General features: G+C 61.1%; 12 protein-coding genes across 12 annotated transcripts, besides 12 other annotated features; all 12 read right to left on the reverse strand.

Moving 5' to 3' along the window:
* The first annotated feature begins 422 nt into the window (after window positions 1-422).
* Window positions 423-459: a microsatellite.
* A 126-nt stretch (window positions 460-585) lies between these two features.
* Window positions 586-606: a microsatellite.
* Window positions 607-639: a microsatellite.
* Window positions 640-646: 7 nt separating this feature from the next.
* On the reverse strand, window positions 647-1,225 carry Tco025E_01710 (uncharacterized protein; the record flags this gene model as incomplete). The annotated part of the gene is made up of 1 exon (XM_029368647.1): window positions 647-1,225. One exon carries the CDS (start codon window positions 1,223-1,225, stop codon window positions 647-649), a length of 579 nt encoding a protein of 192 aa, XP_029231287.1.
* A 188-nt stretch (window positions 1,226-1,413) lies between these two features.
* Window positions 1,414-1,434: a microsatellite.
* Window positions 1,435-2,120: 686 nt separating this feature from the next.
* Window positions 2,121-2,162: a sequence feature (GA-rich).
* Window positions 2,162-2,185: a microsatellite.
* Window positions 2,186-2,190: 5 nt separating this feature from the next.
* On the reverse strand, window positions 2,191-4,959 carry Tco025E_01711 (uncharacterized protein; the record flags this gene model as incomplete). The annotated part of the gene is made up of 1 exon (XM_029368648.1): window positions 2,191-4,959. The coding sequence occupies one exon, from the start codon at window positions 4,957-4,959 to the stop codon at window positions 2,191-2,193; it is 2,769 nt and encodes a 922-aa protein (XP_029231288.1).
* Window positions 4,960-5,390: 431 nt separating this feature from the next.
* Tco025E_01712 (uncharacterized protein) lies at window positions 5,391-6,041 on the reverse strand (the record flags this gene model as incomplete). The annotated part of the gene is made up of 1 exon (XM_029368649.1): window positions 5,391-6,041. The coding sequence occupies one exon, from the start codon at window positions 6,039-6,041 to the stop codon at window positions 5,391-5,393; it is 651 nt and encodes a 216-aa protein (XP_029231289.1).
* Window positions 6,042-6,328: 287 nt separating this feature from the next.
* Tco025E_01713 (uncharacterized protein) lies at window positions 6,329-7,879 on the reverse strand (the record flags this gene model as incomplete). Its single annotated transcript, XM_029368650.1, has 1 exon — window positions 6,329-7,879. The coding sequence occupies one exon, from the start codon at window positions 7,877-7,879 to the stop codon at window positions 6,329-6,331; it is 1,551 nt and encodes a 516-aa protein (XP_029231290.1).
* A 25-nt stretch (window positions 7,880-7,904) lies between these two features.
* Window positions 7,905-7,937: a microsatellite.
* Window positions 7,938-8,179: 242 nt separating this feature from the next.
* Window positions 8,180-8,227: a sequence feature (A-rich).
* Window positions 8,228-8,396: 169 nt separating this feature from the next.
* Tco025E_01714 (uncharacterized protein) lies at window positions 8,397-10,277 on the reverse strand (the record flags this gene model as incomplete). The annotated part of the gene is made up of 1 exon (XM_029368651.1): window positions 8,397-10,277. One exon carries the CDS (start codon window positions 10,275-10,277, stop codon window positions 8,397-8,399), a length of 1,881 nt encoding a protein of 626 aa, XP_029231291.1.
* Window positions 10,278-10,534: 257 nt separating this feature from the next.
* Window positions 10,535-10,558: a microsatellite.
* A 72-nt stretch (window positions 10,559-10,630) lies between these two features.
* On the reverse strand, window positions 10,631-11,683 carry Tco025E_01715 (uncharacterized protein; the record flags this gene model as incomplete). Its single annotated transcript, XM_029368652.1, has 1 exon — window positions 10,631-11,683. One exon carries the CDS (start codon window positions 11,681-11,683, stop codon window positions 10,631-10,633), a length of 1,053 nt encoding a protein of 350 aa, XP_029231292.1.
* Window positions 11,684-11,687: 4 nt separating this feature from the next.
* Tco025E_01716 (uncharacterized protein) lies at window positions 11,688-12,494 on the reverse strand (the record flags this gene model as incomplete). Its single annotated transcript, XM_029368653.1, has 1 exon — window positions 11,688-12,494. One exon carries the CDS (start codon window positions 12,492-12,494, stop codon window positions 11,688-11,690), a length of 807 nt encoding a protein of 268 aa, XP_029231293.1.
* A 95-nt stretch (window positions 12,495-12,589) lies between these two features.
* Window positions 12,590-12,979, reverse strand: Tco025E_01717 (uncharacterized protein; the record flags this gene model as incomplete). The annotated part of the gene is made up of 1 exon (XM_029368654.1): window positions 12,590-12,979. One exon carries the CDS (start codon window positions 12,977-12,979, stop codon window positions 12,590-12,592), a length of 390 nt encoding a protein of 129 aa, XP_029231294.1.
* Window positions 12,980-13,033: 54 nt separating this feature from the next.
* Tco025E_01718 (uncharacterized protein) lies at window positions 13,034-13,423 on the reverse strand (the record flags this gene model as incomplete). The annotated part of the gene is made up of 1 exon (XM_029368655.1): window positions 13,034-13,423. One exon carries the CDS (start codon window positions 13,421-13,423, stop codon window positions 13,034-13,036), a length of 390 nt encoding a protein of 129 aa, XP_029231295.1.
* A 413-nt stretch (window positions 13,424-13,836) lies between these two features.
* Window positions 13,837-14,568, reverse strand: Tco025E_01719 (ubiquinone biosynthesis protein-like protein; the record flags this gene model as incomplete). Its single annotated transcript, XM_029368656.1, has 1 exon — window positions 13,837-14,568. One exon carries the CDS (start codon window positions 14,566-14,568, stop codon window positions 13,837-13,839), a length of 732 nt encoding a protein of 243 aa, XP_029231296.1.
* A 225-nt stretch (window positions 14,569-14,793) lies between these two features.
* On the reverse strand, window positions 14,794-15,189 carry Tco025E_01720 (uncharacterized protein; the record flags this gene model as incomplete). Its single annotated transcript, XM_029368657.1, has 1 exon — window positions 14,794-15,189. One exon carries the CDS (start codon window positions 15,187-15,189, stop codon window positions 14,794-14,796), a length of 396 nt encoding a protein of 131 aa, XP_029231297.1.
* Window positions 15,190-15,304: 115 nt separating this feature from the next.
* Window positions 15,305-15,321: a microsatellite.
* A 153-nt stretch (window positions 15,322-15,474) lies between these two features.
* Tco025E_01721 (uncharacterized protein) lies at window positions 15,475-16,518 on the reverse strand (the record flags this gene model as incomplete). Its single annotated transcript, XM_029368658.1, has 1 exon — window positions 15,475-16,518. One exon carries the CDS (start codon window positions 16,516-16,518, stop codon window positions 15,475-15,477), a length of 1,044 nt encoding a protein of 347 aa, XP_029231298.1.
* Window positions 16,519-16,590: 72 nt separating this feature from the next.
* Window positions 16,591-16,652: a microsatellite.
* Window positions 16,653-16,822: 170 nt separating this feature from the next.
* Window positions 16,823-16,847: a microsatellite.
* Window position 16,848: the final 1 nt, after the last annotated feature.

The following is a 16,848-nucleotide window of genomic DNA, read 5'->3' on the forward strand; positions in this document are numbered from 1 at the left end:
TAACTCACGGATTGCGCCCAGCGGAGAAACGTTGCGGCGGCGTGGCCCCCGCCATTGAAATCGCTCTGAGGAGCCGCCGGCTCCGGCGGCAGCCTGCGCCCGTCCGCAGCGCCGGCGAGCAGGAGGAGCCAAAGAAGAGGCACCACGACCCCCATGAGGAAGGCGCGCAGCATCTCTCGTCCCCTGCGGTGCGGGCTGCACACGCCCGCTGTTTTCCCCTTTCACCGCCGCTTCTCGCCAACGCCGCTTCCCCCCGGAGGAGCAAAAAGGTCTCCGGCAATAAAAAAAAACGGGATATGCCCGCAAGCAACGGCTTATGCAAGGCCGGGCAATACCACAGGAGGAGCTGAGAAGAAAGAAGGAAGTAAAACACAAAGAGAACAAGCCCAAAAACAGGGGGAACAAAACAAAAGGGCAGCTGTTGCGCGCGCGCGTGCGTGTGTGTGTGTGTCTGCCTGCCGCCTTCAGCAGCAGACCGAAAACAGGGGCAACGCACGCCACACAACTAGTACTATCGCCATCTTTCTCCTACGCCACCTCCTTCTACTCAGGGCAAGGTCCAAAAACAATGGAATGGTGGAGAGAACACACACACACACACACACAAAACTAAACAAAACAAAAAAAAGCAGTCAAACAGCACCGGTCATTTTGGCGGCTGCTGTGCCGCTTCCATGCCGACCTCAAACGCTCGGCGCTCTTCCTCCTTCAGCCGGTCTACTATTGCCTTGCCCTCGCGAAACGCCGTCGCACGCTCCTTCAGAGCCTCCACCTTCCGCATATCCTCCAGTCCCAGCGCATTTCTCGCCGCAAGTGTCACGCGCACGTCAAACGGCATCTGCAAGGCTGTCAATGTTGTGATCGTCAGCCCCAGCATCGCAACTGGGGTGAAGGCGCGGCACAGGACGCGGTTGGACGTGAATCCGCTCACAAATGACTGGACGGGGTCGGCGTATCTGTACCCCCGCACCGTCAGCCAGACACCAATGCCGAGCCAGCCGCACTGAACCCCCACCGTCCACGCGGCCCGCCTGTAGGCGTAGGCCACTGCCTGCTGCTCGGCGTCGTGCACCGCGTACAGGCGCTGCGCCTCCTCCATGCGCCGCACGTACTCCATCGGGATGGCGAGGCCCTCCGCCAAGGCGGGGTCCGTGATGAACGGCGAGTCCGGTGGGGCGTTCACCTCCCACTTCGCCTCACCCGCCTCCGATGTCTTTGTCCCCATTCCTGTGTCTCGCCCCTGTGGCCGGTGTAGGCAGAGAAAATATAAAAAAAGAAAAAGGAGGAGAAAGGCAACGTCATTACCAGAAAGGGGCACACAGCGCCGGTGCCGTTTACGATTACGTTTGCCCACCGCCGTCGCTTTCCCTTCACTCCATCCCGCACCCCCTTCCCCCGACTGGCCGCGGGCGCAGAGAGAGAGAGAGAGAGCGAAGGTGAAGAAGCACGGGGCCCACTGTGCGCGGCGGCCGCCCCCCACTCGTCCTGCTTCACATGCACAAGCGATGAGAACATCAACAGCGTCAAAGGGTAACGAAGAAAAAAAAACGTTGTGTATCCCTGCAGTTCTCTAACTGCACCACCGCCCTGCCTAAACTGGGGCCCCAATGCTGTGTGTAAGGTGTGCAAAAAAGCAAAAAAAAACAAAGGAAAACAACAGCAGGACCACACGCAAGCTAATAAAAAACGGAGAGCCATGCACCTTGACTTGCTAATATACGTTTCGTTGTGCAGGGTGGCTCACAAAAAAACGCAAACACGCATTGAAGTGCACACAACACAGAAGCCAGGCATATGAGGACTTCATTCGCTGGAGTGCATTACGTGCATCGCGCAAAGATTGCCGGCTGTCAAATAAATTTGGGGAAGAAACATTCCGAAACTCCAAGAAAAGCCCAGATGAGTTTCAGCGCCAGCGCGCAACCTTCTGTTTAACAGGCACAATAGTAACACTGAAGAGGGAAGAATAACATCTATAAAAAAAACATCTTCCTTTTTATCCTGCCTAAGCAGTATATATATTTATATTTATTTATTAACTTTCTCGTTCCAATCCTTTCGCCAAATATATACTTTTCCCCCCTCTACCTGCTTCCCCACACGCACCCACATACACCCTCAGAGAGAGAGAGAGAGAGTGGGTGAGTGAGGGAGGAGAGTGATATATACATATACATATATGTATCATCCTCAGGGCATATGCTGCGTGCGAGGGCGGTATTGGCTTCGGCGTTGCGCCTCCAGCAGCAGTGACTGCCGCATACACCTAGAGAGGGTGTCGGGGACCAGCAGGGGGTCCGCGTGACTCGCGAGGCGAAGAAGAGTTCGCACGTAGCCGTTGTGCGCCTCCAGCCGTCCGCTATCACTGGAGGAGCTGTAGTAGCGGGAGGAACTGTAGTAGCGGGAGGTGCTAATCGTACTTATGACGTGCGTCCGGTTTAATGCAAAGAGTTGTGGGGGCTGCAGGCGCTTGGGGTCCCGCAGAAGCGGCTTGAGACGCGAGTAGACCCCCGCATGCTGCGTCTGCTCAGTATTCTTGCCGATTGAGCGGGCTCGCCAGGCGCCAAGCTCCGGCATGACGAAGCCGGAAGAGAGGTCGTACTCCACCAGCGCAAGTGACACGGGCGGCGTTGCCGATTCGTAGCACGTGGCGAGCAGCCGAAACGCCTTCAAGTGATTCACGGTCATTCCGCACGAACTATCATGCAGCAGCAAAAGCGTGACCTCCGATACCCCGCCCGTGGCGTCCTCCAGCGGTGGCGAGCTCACCTCCTCCGCCACGCTATTCTTCTGCACGTGAACGAGAATTGGGACCGTCTCGAGCGGAGGCAGCCACAAGAACCACGGAGCAAAGCCGTCGGCGGTGCCGTACAACGAGGTGCGGAATTCGGACTGCGGGCCAGGAGACTTCACGGCATGCATGTGTTTGTGAAGCTCCATCAGTGCGAGGAGGTACTCGTCCTGTAAAGGGTGGGAGACGGCGAGGACGCCCCAGTGCTGCTCCCGAGTGCCGCGGAGGAGGAGCCTTAACCAGCCATCCTTGGGCGAGTGCAGCTCCTGCGGATCCACGCCCAGCGCATCTACCTTGCCGTCCGGGTGGAAGACGTAGACCTCGCAGACGCTTGCCGCCTTGCCCTCGGAGCGGCGCCACACCGCGAAGCGCAGCTCCTCCACGAGGTCCGAGGACACATCGGCGGCAGCGGTTGCAAAGCGAATGCCTTCGCTTTGAGGGCTGGCGTGGGCCGCGTGAAAGACGGCCCTCTCACAGGCGTTGTCTCCCCTGGCGTCGGCCGGGGGCAGGACCACCACCGCCAACAGACGCGGTTCATACCCCTTCGGACGCGGCGGCGCCGAACCGCCAGGCGCGCCGTCGGCGGCGAAGGGGCGCTCCCGCACGCCCGCCGCCCGCTCCCGCAGGGAGACGCGGAAGTGTTGCTCGTACACACTCTGCATGCTCTTTCCGGTGACCGGTGCAGGCGATGTCAGGCGGTCCGCTGCGTCCTCCACAAAGTCGACGAGTCGCGCCCCGAAGGTGCTGCTCCACATGCGGTGGTCCGTCCTGCCGCTGGGCGCGGGGAAGTAGAGAACGCTGGCGGAGAAGTCAGCGAGCCGCGCCCCCCGCCCCCCCTCGGCGGTCAGCTGCGCCCTGTCAAGCACAATGAGCCGCGCGTCGGCCGAGGCGGGCAACAGGTGGAGCCGCTCGACGAAGTCAGGCGGCAGACTATCCTTTTGGAGTGATGCCATGAACTGCACACTCTTCGGCTCCAGTCGCTGCGAGGCGACGACCCTCAGCTCGTCCCACCTGACGTCGTCGGGGCCGGCCAGCTGCTCCTCCTGCAGGAAAAAAGTTGGCAGTGCGGCCCTGAGCCGGAAGCGGGTGTCCAGCGTGTCGTTGAAGAGAATTTCCCGCAGCGGCGAGTCAGAGGCCGGCGCAGTGCCGCCCGCCTCCCTGCTCACGATGAGCGCCAGTGCATCGAACTGCTGAAGCACCGAGCGCAGCTCCGCCGCCGATTTCAGCTGCAGATGCGAGATGGTGTTGGCGGCGACAAACTTCGCCAGCTCTCTCACGTCTGGGGGGCCGGCGTAGTCGACAATATATGACATGCCCTTTGAACAGAAGAAGACGCCGGGCGACTGAAGCACCAGCGACAGCGTTTCGGCGCCAAGGAAGTCGTCAGCATCGAAGTCCGCCCTCCGGATGGCGGCAATGATTTGTACCGGCTTTCCTGTCGACTTTTTTTGGGGCCAACTAAAAAACAGGCGGCTCGACTGACCCGCCTGCTGCCAGTGTGTTTCACCCAACCGTAATGCGTCTGCAAAGGCCTCAGGACGAGGCGACGCGAATTGCGACATGCTGATATTATTCTCTTTCAGAGCAGCGTGCAAGGAGTCCGGGAGGTCGGGTGCAGAGCTGCCCTCCGTGGTCTGCAGGAGCGTCGACAAGCCATGCAGCACGGCAATGTACTTGTCGGCATTGTGGTCCCAGTCATTAAACACGAGCAGCAGCATCTCATCCACAGCGTTGCCGTGCACGGCCTGCCGCAGGGCCCGCTGGTCCAAGTCAACGATGCCGTCAAGGAAGCGCACCCGCGCCTCGCTGTACGTACCGCTTTGATTGTAGTACGCAAGTAACTCCTGCGGCGCCATGCGGCCACCACTCCTCTCCACAGAGGTCGCGTTGTACAGGCGTGTCAGGAACCCGCTGACGGTGTATAAGCCGCCAGCCGCGGGGTTCTGATACACCCAAGCTACCACCCGGCGCAGCTGGCCCCCATTCGCGGGATGCAGAAAGACACTCTGCTGCGCAAGAAGTTGTTGGCCCGTCTTTTCCTCCATGGCCCCAGTGGTGAAAACCAACGCGCGCTGATCAACGAGTGCCGGCTGCGTCTTCGCAGGAACTGTTTCTCGCATCAGCAGCAGCAGCACGAACGCGAAGTATAAGATGATGGCGAGTGCCATCCACAGCAAGCAGCCCCTTCTCCGTCGGCGCCCCGGCGACCGCCCAGGCTTTGTTCCTGTCAAGGAAGCGACTGAAGAAAAAATCCACCCCCGCATATCTTTCTTTGTATTTCTTGCGTCGTCCCTCCCCCCGGCGTAAACTTAAATTTTTCCACTTTATTTCTTTTGCAAGCGTGTGCAGAGACTTGAAGAGGAGAGGGCAAATGAGAGTCGTGCAAATGCGCAGGGGCGATCACAAGTGGCGTGTATGACTACATGTAGATTTGGGTAGATGTATCTGCATCTACATGTGCGGATGGGCAAGGAAGGAGAGACAGCACGACAAGCCCGCGCCCTCTCGTGTTAAGCCCTTTCAGGCATGCAGAGAAAATGCACCACAGGCGCACCATCTTTTGCAGGTGAACATCGCAAGTCTAAAGAACTCCGCCACGTTATGTGCGTTGCTGGCCTACGCCCCGCTCCGCCGGGGTCGTCTCCGCCGGGGAGGAAAGCCAACCATCGCCACTGTCGCGCCCACGCTTCCGTGAGCGGCAAAACGGCACCCGTGGTGAGTTGGAATCGGCTCTATTGATAAGCGGAACGTTATACTTTGCGTGCAGTTTGCTTCCACAATCGACGGCTGTAATGACACGCGCCGGTGTTACGTCTCCCTCCGACACGACGGGAGGCGAGTGCGCTTCCGGCGCCCCGAGCTTCCTCTGCACGTTCACCATGACCTGCTGCAGGGCGGCGTTTTCCTTCCGCAGCCCCTCCGCCTCCTCCAGCGTGGCGCGCAGCCCGCCCAAGAGACGCGCCTGCCACGCCACGCACAGCTCGAGGCGTGCTTCCGCCTCCGACGCGGCCAGCAGCTGCCGCGCCGCCGTTTCCGCGGCCTGCGCCCGTTGGCGACACGCCTCCGCGTGACCCCGGCAGGATCGCCGCAGGAGGGTGATTTCCAGGAGCATCGCCTCGTTCTCCAGAATGAGGGCCTGCACGAATGGCTCCTCAACGACCGCTGAATGGAGCGTCAACGGAAAGGACTGCGTCTCCACCTCCTCCCCCTCCTCCCCGGCCTGCTTCATCACCCGCAGCGCAGCCCGCATCGCATCAGGGAAACCGGTCTTCCGCGCACAGGGACTCGCTCTCACACACACAGTCTCCCCTGTCGCCCGCCCGCTTTCTTCCTCTCTCTCTACTCAGCCCTCAGAGATGCAGAAGGGAAAAGAAAAGCAAGCAACTAAATAGAAAATCGGTGCGTCTGGGCACAGGTCTGCGTCAACTCGCACAAGTAGTGAAGGAAGAAGGAGGAGGAAGAGGAGATAGAGAGTAGGTGGGTGAACAAAGGAGAGCTAGGGGCACGTGTATAGTGTGATGGGCGTGCCTCGGGGCACTAGGGCTGAGAAGAGGCGTCGCCGAGGACGCTGAAGACGTCCTCCACGCTCTTGGCGCGGCGGAAGAGGCGCTCACGCCCAACCTTCATGTAGACGATGCCGTTGTCGAGGTACACGTAGACGGTCGGTCCGGTGCCCCCTTCATGAATGCGGTACACCTTGTGCCCCTGCGCCGACCGCGTCGTCGTCTCCTCGAATAGCAGCTGCCTGTCCTCCGTGACGGCGGAGAGGATGGCGGTGGTGACGCGCCCGTTCGACTGCTGGAGCATGGAGTAATACTTCTTCTGCTGCGACGCTGCGTTGCCGCGGCCGCTGACGACGCCAAGCTCCGCATGCGCGAGCGCCTCCACCACCACAAGAGCGCGGTAACTTGCAGTGCACCACACGGGTAGCAATTTCTTTACGCCCGCCGCCGCCGCCGTCGCCGCTGAGGAGGAGGAAGAGGAGAGGTACGGTGCCGTCGTCGCTGTAGCATCCACGTCCGTTTTACTTTCCACCCGCCTCGCCCACGCGCGCGCCCAGCAGCACAGCGGCCCGGCAAGCCCTTGGTGCACATCGACCGTCATACCGGCACGAGGCAGTGCGGCGGTGAAGGCGCCCTCGACTGGCATGAGCAGCGCGTCAAAGAGCCTCTTTGTGAAGGTCACCACACGCTGCACACCACCTGTGGGGGCGAGCCGTAGGCCAGCAGCGGCGTACATGCCCACAAGCACAACGTGCTGCACAAGGTGCCTAGCTGCCTGCATAAACTCGTCGGGGCTCTCCGAGAGATACATCGGCAACAGACCTGCCGCAGCACGCTCTAGTGGAGCGAGAATGTACTCCACGGCTAGTGACGTGGAGGCGCCCTGGACAACGAAGGAGATTAGTGTTGGAAACAGCAGCAACGAGGCCAGTTGTGCGGGCGTGCTCGGCACGTCCCACTCGCCTGTGAGGTTGCACGCAACACGCATGACTTGGGCATCCAACTCGTCCGCCACCTCGTCGGGCATGCCCGCCTTGGCCCTGCCCAGCAGCTGCAGGAGGTCATCCTTCCTGCACTCCTCCAGCTGCGGCACCTCGTCCAATTCAATCATCTGCTGCAGCATCGCAAGGCGCTGCTGCGCCGCCCTGGACGCAGCGTGCCGCCAGTCTGCAAAAAGCCCGGCGAGCACCAACTGCGAGGCGAGCACAGCACCTTCAGCCCATAAGCCCTCCGCGGCCCTGCCATCACCGGCCCACATGCCCTGCACGCCTGCGATTCCGTCCACAACGCGCTGCAGGAGTGGGCAGACGCTGCCGTTGCGGCGCTTCTTCTCCATCGCGGGCGACGGCTGCCTGGACTCCTCCTGCAACCGCTCGCCGACCTTTTCGGAGGCGTCAAGAAAGGCCGTGAACTCCATAAGCCCCCGCAGGGCACGCAGGGCCGCCTCGAAATTCGGCGAATTCGGCATCACGGACAGCCGTTCCGGCGGTGCCCCGCGTGCCCGCTCCTCCAGTAGGAGCTGAGAGCGCTGCAGGGCCCTCGAGGCGTCGTTAAAGAGGGCATTCACTTCATCCCTCGCGAACATCGGGCTTCCACCACATATGGACCAGCACGCACACGCACACACACACACGCACACACACCAAGAAGAAGGGGGAGAAAAAATAGACAAGGCAAAAGAGGCAAAAGTGATAGTTGGAAGGGAAATGGATGGATGTATTTCATACGGCTCCACGGCGCGGTGCAACCGCACAGACAGACCGAGACATACACATGCGTGCGCGGCAGCTTGTAGCTGCGTTGAGCTAAGGTGGCGCCAGAATCCTCCAGCATTATAGTGGGACACCAACATCTGGCGACGTCCTGCTGAAGAAGAAAGGAAAGGCAAAAAAACAAGCACACACAAACACACACACACACATACACATACACACATAAACGCAGTGAGAGGCGGCCCCCACCGCCGCCTCGCTCGGCGCCTCGAACGCCATCCGAGGGGGGTGAACACCACGCGCAAAGTAAACGGGGAGATAATAAAGCGCACACTACAAACATACCCGAAACCCCCTCCCACGCCTCCGCCCATCTGCTCCTTCTGCAGTTCAGAAAAAACAGACATAAATCGCGACAAGAAAGGCACTAATAAACACACCGCCACCGGCCAAGGATCCACCCGAGGACTCACTACACATGAAATAGCGCTCCGGCATATTTACGCAAAGGGCACCTGCAACGATCATGACGATGGGGTTCATCAGCGCAAGGGTGACGGTGGTTGTCGCCCCCAACACCACAACCGCCTGCTCCCGCGTTAAGCACTGCGTGGTAACCATGACAAGCCAAAAAAGAGAAGCGACAAGGTAACAGCCGTAGGCGTAGCGTAGAAAATGATCGTGGTGCTCCCTGAACGTTTCTCGCGACTCAGTGATGTCGGTTGAGAGAGGGATGTAGTGCCTCCGCCACGGTTGCCCATGCTTGTACCACATTTGCGTTGAACCCGGCGTGTCTTCCGTCGTCACCCGTGCGTGGTCCATGCTGCACAGGTAGCTCATGCTCCCCGTCGTCTGAGGGCGAAGGGCGGGGGTGGTGTACACCTCAGCCGGGAAGAGCCGATTTGACTTCTCCCGGACACGGTGGTAGACAGACTCCGTGAGCGCCACGACCTGCGGCCGGCCCACCGCGGCACACCACCCACCCGTACCGTTGTCAATAGGGTCAAAGCCCAACGCCGTGCGCGTGCCGATGTCTCGTGTCGCCACGGCGCTGGCGTTGTTAAACACCCTCGATTTGTAAAACGCATCAAAGTATAGAAAGACATAGCACATGGTCGCATTCGCGTGCGAGATGCAGTAGGGGCGGAAGGCCCTTTCGCTGTCGTCCATCGTGATTGGGCGCCAGCGCACGTCTGTGATCTGCGATGGAAGCAGCACGAAGGAGGGGTCACTGTGCACGTCAATGACGCCGCACTCGGCGGCCATGCTGAAGTCGAGCACGGTGCCGTCAATGATGTGCCCGCTGCTCCGCACCCGCGCCATCGCGAGCGCGGAGGTGGTGCCAAAGATGCAGGCGGTGAGGAGCAGAAAAAGTCCCCAGGAGAGGAGCCGCATCATGTTCTGCTTCTCCGACGGCGACCTGGCCCCGCCGAGGGGGATAATCACGACCGTCACCTCCAGCACGACCATCGTGACCATCAGGGCAAACACCACGATGCCAAGCGTCGCGTCACTGCGCAGCACCGTCGGGAGGAAGCCTAAAAAGTACGCCACAACAAAGTTTGCCGCACACGCGGTGGCGCTAAGAACGGCAACGGCGATGCACCAACGCACGTGGCGTGCCGTGCCCATGATCTCGTCGCGCCGCTGCGCTGCCTGCACTTTGCTGCGCTCGCGAAAGTACTCTTCCTGCGTGACGATCTTCGGCTTCACGACCACCTTGCGGATGTAGCTCGGCAGGTCCTTGATGCGCTTGCTCCAGTCAAGACGACGGTAGTACGTCCAGTGCGGTGCGTAGTTTGCGTAAAATCGCCAATAGCGACACGTGTGACTCACCTGCAGGATTTCCCGCATACCCACCGCGATGTACAGTAAAATGATGCACAACACATCCGCGTCAAACGGGCCGCTTTGCTCCGGCACCACCACCTTTCTGCCGGGGCGATGCGAGTGGTACGAGATGCAGGAACGAAAGCAAACCACATCGGCGGGTATTCCACTGAACGTGAAGCCAAGCGAAGACCCCCCGCGCTGGTGCACGGTGAGGCCGGCCGGCTGCCGCGACGAGCTTGTAAAGCCGGTGGTGTCCGTCGTCGTTGCGTCGTCCGTGAAGCTGGTCCAGTCGCGGTCTTGGTTGGGCGACGAGGCCCTCTCGGGGGCCGTCACCTGCACGCGCCTCGCCCGCTCGCCGGCGCCGGCGTCGCGCTCGTCGTACGAAACGCCGATGCTCTCTAACGAGTTCCTGTTGGTGGAGCGCGTCCAGTAGTCCATCTGCTTCGCCGGCCGAATGCGTGGGTGACGCCCGCCGCCCTCGCCTCTTCTTTTGTGGTTCCCCTGCTTGCCCCCTGAACAGCCACCGGGGGGCAACAACACGACACGTGCAGGCACAAAACAAAGACCCTCGCCCACAGAGAGAGAAAGAGGAAGAAAAGTTATTTGTTCGTTTGCTTCTCTCGCAATTCAATAGTCGCGGCATCCACAGGAAAAGAACTTAAAAAAAAAAGGGGGGTGAGAGGGAGAGAGGGGCGACACCACACACACACACACACACATAAAACAAAAAAAGAGGGCAGGTGGGTGTGAGGCCGCCTACACGGCTCGCTCTTCTGCATCGCTCGCGGTGGTTACACGTTCTGCGGGGGAAACACTGTGGCGCCGCCAAATCGCTCCCGCTCCAGCCTCTCGCGCTGCTCACGCAGGTGCCGCAGCCCCTCTGGCACCCCAATGACAAACTCACCAGGCCGCCCCTTCCGGCGCACGTCCGTCAGCTGGGCGATGCGTCGCCGCAGGCCCTTGCTCCACAGCCGTGACGCGACGTACGCCTTCTCCTCATCGCTGCGCGGGAAGCCGAAGCGCCACAGCCACGTCGCCTCCGTCCGCGCCTCCTCGCTACTGCCCTCGTCGAACGTGTGACGCTGCTGCTGCTGCTGCTGCTGCTGCAGGCCGTGGCCATATGGGGCGTCCACCACAGGGTCGTCGGTGGCATCGTCACTCGAGGCATCATCCCACTCCCTCAGTTGACGTGATTCGATGCGGTGCATGACCGCCCGCGTGCTCTCCCCGCCCGAGCTGCACGGCTGATGCTGGGAAAAGAGGCAGCCCCGCTGCCTGTAGTCGCCGTAGTTGAGCGTCAGCTCCTCCGAGGCCTTGATGGGCCGTGACGCGACGGCGACGACGCCCACGCCGGGACGGTGCTGGTACGTGACATTGGCGTCCCGCACGGAGTGGTTGAGCATGTCGAGGAACGGCACCAGCGCAAGCTGAGGCTGGTAGTGACGCTGCGGGTGCAAATTTACCGCGCGGGAACGCACCACGAAGTGTGCCCACCGCAACTGCTCCGTCACTGCCATTGTTGCCTCGACATCGCCGTCCTCAAGGGGGGCGGCGTCTGCAGAACCACCACCACCGTCAGGGCGGCACGCACGGGGCTGAGGCGACACACACGCGAGGAGTGGTTTGAGGACGCTGCCGTGGAGCTCCTCCTCCAGCTGCAGCAGCTGCCGTGTTTCCGCCGGTGTGACGTGGCGGTGCTGGGCGGCGTGTGCGTCGTGTTGCCGCTGCGTCAGCGGGTGACGAGTGCCGCGGTAAAAGGAGGACATTAACGCCTGCGACGGCGTCACTTCAGTCTGCGGCCTTCCAACGTGCTCGAGGCCGTAGTGCTCAGCGGCCTGCAGCATCAATTCAGTGGCAGCGCCTGCTGCGTCCTCGTCGCCAGGGCGCAAAGCCACCGTCTGCTCGCCGATGCGAAGGCGTCGCTGCAGCGGTTCGAAGGCCGCCGCCCCCGCGCGACGCTGCTGAACTTTGCTGCAGTAATGCCCCCATCGGCGGCACCCGCGGCGGCAGGCACGCCGCCCACGCCGTGAGTGGGTGCCGCAGGCGACCCCGCCGCAGCACATGCACGGCGAGGAGGAGCAGCAGTGCGTCGCGCGTCGACATAATAGACGGCTCCCCCACAACCGTCGCCAGGCAGCGCTGCACCGCGGCGTAACTGGGGAGCCACTGCTCCGCCGCCGCCCGCTGCAACAGCTGGGTGGCACTCGCGCCGTGCAGAATGTGCGTCTCCGGCACGACGCAGAGCCTTTCCCCTCTGCAAATGACACGCGTCGCCACGAGGCACCGCACCGGCGTCGACTTCCCGTCCCTCCCCTCTCTTCGCTGCAGCACCTGCGCCACGGCGTCGCTGCGCATCGTCAGCCCGCCCGACCACGCGGCAATTGAACGCACAGGCGGCGAGCAGCGCATGCCTACCCGGCGCGGCACTACGCAAGCAAGGGCCAACAACGGACGACGACTTCCTTCACGAAAGGCAAAGCCAAGAAGGAGGAGGACAACAACAAGAATAATAGTAATAATAATGGCCGCGAGGTGGAGTGGAAACGCGGTTGGGGCAGGAGATAATGTGGGACGGAAGGGGTGAGGGCCACTGGGAGAGCTGCTGGCAACGCGGCCAGGCAAAGGTGGTACAATTGCAAAAGGAACAAAGACCATTGCTGTTCTGCCTGGTTGTTCCATGCTGATATCCTTCAGTTTAACAGTCTTAATTTTTATTCTCTTTTTTTTTTGCTTCATTTCCTTCCCCTTTGCTAAGTTTCCGCCCCGTCATTTGTCTCTCCGACTGACCCTCCTCCCCAACGCTCAGTGTCAAGCGGCGACCACGCCGGCGGTGACTCCGGCGTTTGTTTTGCGCCCACGCCTCGCCTGTGCTGGAGGGGGCGCAGCCGTAACTCCCCCCGCCACCGCCGACCGTCGACAAACGCCCCGGTGCACGCAAGCAGGGGCGCAGGGGCACGTGCGGCCTCCAGCAGAGCGGGTGAGAGGGGGCGACTGCGTCCGCGGGCCTGCCGCCTTCTCGCGGTGAGGGGTCGTGGTTCCGCTACCACCCGCCTCCACTTTTGTCGTGACACCACAGAAGCCTCAAAAACAGCAGCCGCGCTCACCGCGGAGGGAAAGCACGGCCCATTAGACACAAACATTAACGAGTTGGCTAAACTCCACAGCGGGAGGAAGGCGGGGAGGGGGGCGGCGACCTACACGTAGTCGACGGCCATGTCGTGCTCGCCCAAGTCCGTCTGCCGCTGCGTCTCCTTCTTGACGCGATCCTCCTCGCGGGCGCGCTGCCGTGTCTTCTTTAGCTGCATGTTGAACTCGCGCTCCTCCTGCTTCTTCCCAACCAGCTCTTCCACGGTGACGCCCTGGCGCTTCGCCTCCTCCTCGAGCATCACCTGCTGCGTCTCCTCAATCTTCGTCTTGATGTCCTTCGACACGTTCTTCTTCATGGCGACAATCTCCTTCTCCACGTCCTTCAGCCGCGCGCCAACCTTCACGCCAGCCGCGCCCCACAACCCCTGCGGCACCTCCTGCTTATCCTTCAGGAGGGACGAGAGTTCGCGCAAGGCCTTTAGCCTGTCCGAGGACATTTGCGTGACGTCGTGCGGGTTGGCGAAAGCGGGCTCTGCGGGTGCGAGGAAAGAAGAGGGCAACGCAAACGGGAAAGGAAGGAGCACCTTCTACCACCAGCAAAGGCAGCAGCGGAAGGAAGTCTGCACGGCAAAGAGAGGAAAGCGCAAAACAAGACGAAGAAAAGGGAGGCAAGACACACAAAAAAAAAGCGAATACACGCACACACACACAGACAGACAGGCAGACGCACCTACACTCAAATCAACGGTGACAAGATAAACGAGAAAGGGGCCCGCATGCGGCAATCAACGTTGGGCGCTCTGTGCTGCCACGGGGGGGAAACAAACAATCACGGACAGACACACTTGCGCTCAAACAAAAGTTGCACGCGACATCAAATTCGGTTTTTTTTTTGCTGGAATCCATCGTCCTACGCCGAGAGAGTTTTATCCTGCCGCTCCCGGAGAAAAACCTCCATCGGCGTAATACCGACCTCCGATAAAACTTCCTCAAAGGGCCTGTCAATGTATGACTCCCACCAGACATTAAGCATGCAGGGAATGTTTCGTTGTCCGTGAAGCTGATTGGGCGCATTGAGCTCCGCCCATTCGCGGTAAAGAGCCATGTTTTTTATCTGTTGCCTTCTAAGCGACGGCATGCCCCCAAGCACCGCAAGGAGGCCAAGCGGAAGTCCCGTGTGGCGCCACTCCAGCAGCTTAATGGCCAGCTCCTCCTCCACAGTGCGGCCGCAGCCGGCGCAGACGTGCAGAAAGTCGTGTGTCTCGCGGTAGCGCCGCATAATGTACGCAAGCGTCGGGTCCTCGATGCGGGTGACGGGGGTACGCCCGCTGGGAAGGAAGTGGTTGTGGTTCATGTAGAGCGCGTAGCGGTGCCCGAAGGTCCCTGGCGGCTGGCGGCTGGCGAGCTCCAGCACGTCGTCCGTGATGCAGGGCTGGGTCTTGAGGATCATGCGGCCGGTGCGCTCCGCCATCATCGCCCGCTTCATGTGTTCCAGCGCCGCCGTCGCGGTAATCTCCCCAACGGCGGCGACGGCGGCGCCATTTGTCGGGTCCCACGCGGCGCTGGCGCTGGCGACGACGAACGACGGCAGCGACCTCACGGCCCCGGCGATGCCCCCGAGCAACACCAGCCCCGGCGCCATCTTTTGCTGTGAAGGCTCTGGCGATCGGTGTGTGTGTGGGGGAAACGAGGCGAAGACGGAACCCCCCCCCAACAAAAAAAAAAGAAGAAGAAGGGGTCAGATGACAAAAAAAAAAATGGGGCAAAGCAAGACAGCGGCAGACTGCAGCAAAGTTCAGTGAGCATCAGGCAGCGCAGATTCGCCCTGGCCTCCCTCCGGTGCCGTCCTTCCTCCTCCTCCTCGTCGTCACGCGTCACTCCGCTCCCGCAGAAACGTCATGGTGGTGATGAGCCACTCGCGCTCGGAGACGCAGTTGTTGAGTTGCGTCAACGCCCAGCCGTCGTCCAGGAACATCTCCGCCAGGACGCGGCGGTCACTATTTTTGCTGCGAGCGAAGTCCCCCGTCCACCAGCTCTGCTGCTCACCACGCGCGCCTCCCGCAGAGGTGTTCTTCACGAGGAACTGCTCCAACAAGTACCGCATCTTCACCCGCCCGTTGAGCCGCTCCGCGACGTCATCGGCGCAAAGGACTCGGCAGGTCACGCTGTCGGCGCCCTTCGCATCTCCAAAGCGTTTAAAGTGCTCCCAGATCTCAAAGTACACCAACTCCTTCGCGAGGCGCGAGGGCGTGCGCCTCAACATCCGCCTTGCTCCCCTTCCTGTCAATCTGCAGAGCCAAAGGGGAAGGGGGCTGGACGGGAGGCGGAGGAGGGGGGAACGACGATGAAACGTAAAAACAACAACAAAAAAAAGAGGAACACACACACACACACATTTAAAATAACACAACCGCATAACGAAATAAAAGGGAAAGACAAAACGGATGAAACGAGGGGGGGGGGAAGCAGCCGTCCCCGTCTCTTCCAAAAAAGACCATCTCCCTCTCCGACAGAATGTGTGTGTGGGTGGGGGGGGGTGCACGTGCCGTCACCGTTGACGATGGCTCGGCCCATGACGTCCGCGGCCACCGCGGCCACCGCCACCGCCGCTGCTCCGTGGACGGTGTCCACTCATATAGTGCCCGCCAGAGAAGGGCATGGCCTCGCCGTCAAAGAAGACGTCTTCCAGGTCCATGTTATCGGAGTCGTCCCCAATGCCGTAACCGAAGGGGTCGTTAAACTCATCAAATTCTGTGAAGTCAATGTCAGGGGACTCTGCGTAATAGTATCCTCTTGGTCGCCGTTGCGGTGGACGCAACGATCGCTTTTTGTCGTCGCTCCAGCGGTTAAACTCGGAGACAACTTCGGCTGTCTGCTTGCCTAGGGCATTCGCGATAAACTCAAAGCTCTTTCCATCCTGGTACATGTTCACCATCGCTTGCAGGTCAGCATCAGGCCAAGTCGTCGTCTTGCGGGGATTGCCAGCCTTAGGGTGCCGACGGTTGTTGTCTCCTTGCGCCCTCTTTTGCCCTCCCCTTGACGCCTCACCCCCGCCTTGCTGGCGATGCTGATGATGATGCTGTTGGGTCTGTCGCCGCCTGCTATCCTGGCCACCCCCTGCAGCAGCGGCGTGTGCGAAAGTCTCACTATTGGCCTGACGGCGCATCTCATCCCACATCATCTCGTAAATGAGCGGGTTAAGGTCCTCGTGCCAGGGCTGGTACGGCTCATCCTGCGTGGTGTAGTACGACTGACCGCTGCCGCTGGAGGACGCCTGGGAGCCGCCCCGCGGCGTGGCACCCCCCGCCCTGTGAAAGCGACGAAGCGTGGCGTAGGCGTCGTTTATGTTCACCATGCGCGTGGACGCGTTGTTTTCATTGCCGCCGTTTACATCCGGGTGGTGCTGCTTTGCGAGCTCCACGTAGCGCTTCTTCACGTCCTGGAAGGGGGACGAGGCGGCGACCCCCAGTGCCGCGTACGCGTTTCGCACCTCCTGCTCCGTTGGCACCCCCGACGTCATCCGCCGCTGCTGCAAAAACGGGGATCGCTGCGCAGCCGCAAGCGACCGCCATAATTTGGTCCAGCGCCGCATTCCCTGCCAGACCCAAGAAGGTGGTGAAAAACTACAGACGCCGGGCGGCGGCGAGGGGCAAAGAGTGAGGAAGGCAGCAGGCACAAGCAGCGCACGCGGCAGCAGGAGAGGATGGCCGCGCAGGCGGCGGCGGCGTCCGCGAAAGTCCACCCACCGCCGGCGCAAGTCTCCACATCACAGTGCTCCTTTGAGCCGTGTGCCAACATTATACATCTCTGCGGCGTTTTCGGAGGGAAGGGGAAAGAGGGGGAGAAACGGCGTGGGGGAGATGAGCGGCGTCGGCGGAAGCCCGGGCGCAAGTGCGCCACCCCCCCCCCCACCCACACACCG

This window comes from Trypanosoma conorhini (genome assembly GCF_003719485.1).
Source record: "Trypanosoma conorhini strain 025E chromosome Unknown Tco_14.4_contig_00059, whole genome shotgun sequence".
Classification (NCBI taxonomy): domain Eukaryota; phylum Euglenozoa; class Kinetoplastea; order Trypanosomatida; family Trypanosomatidae; genus Trypanosoma; species Trypanosoma conorhini.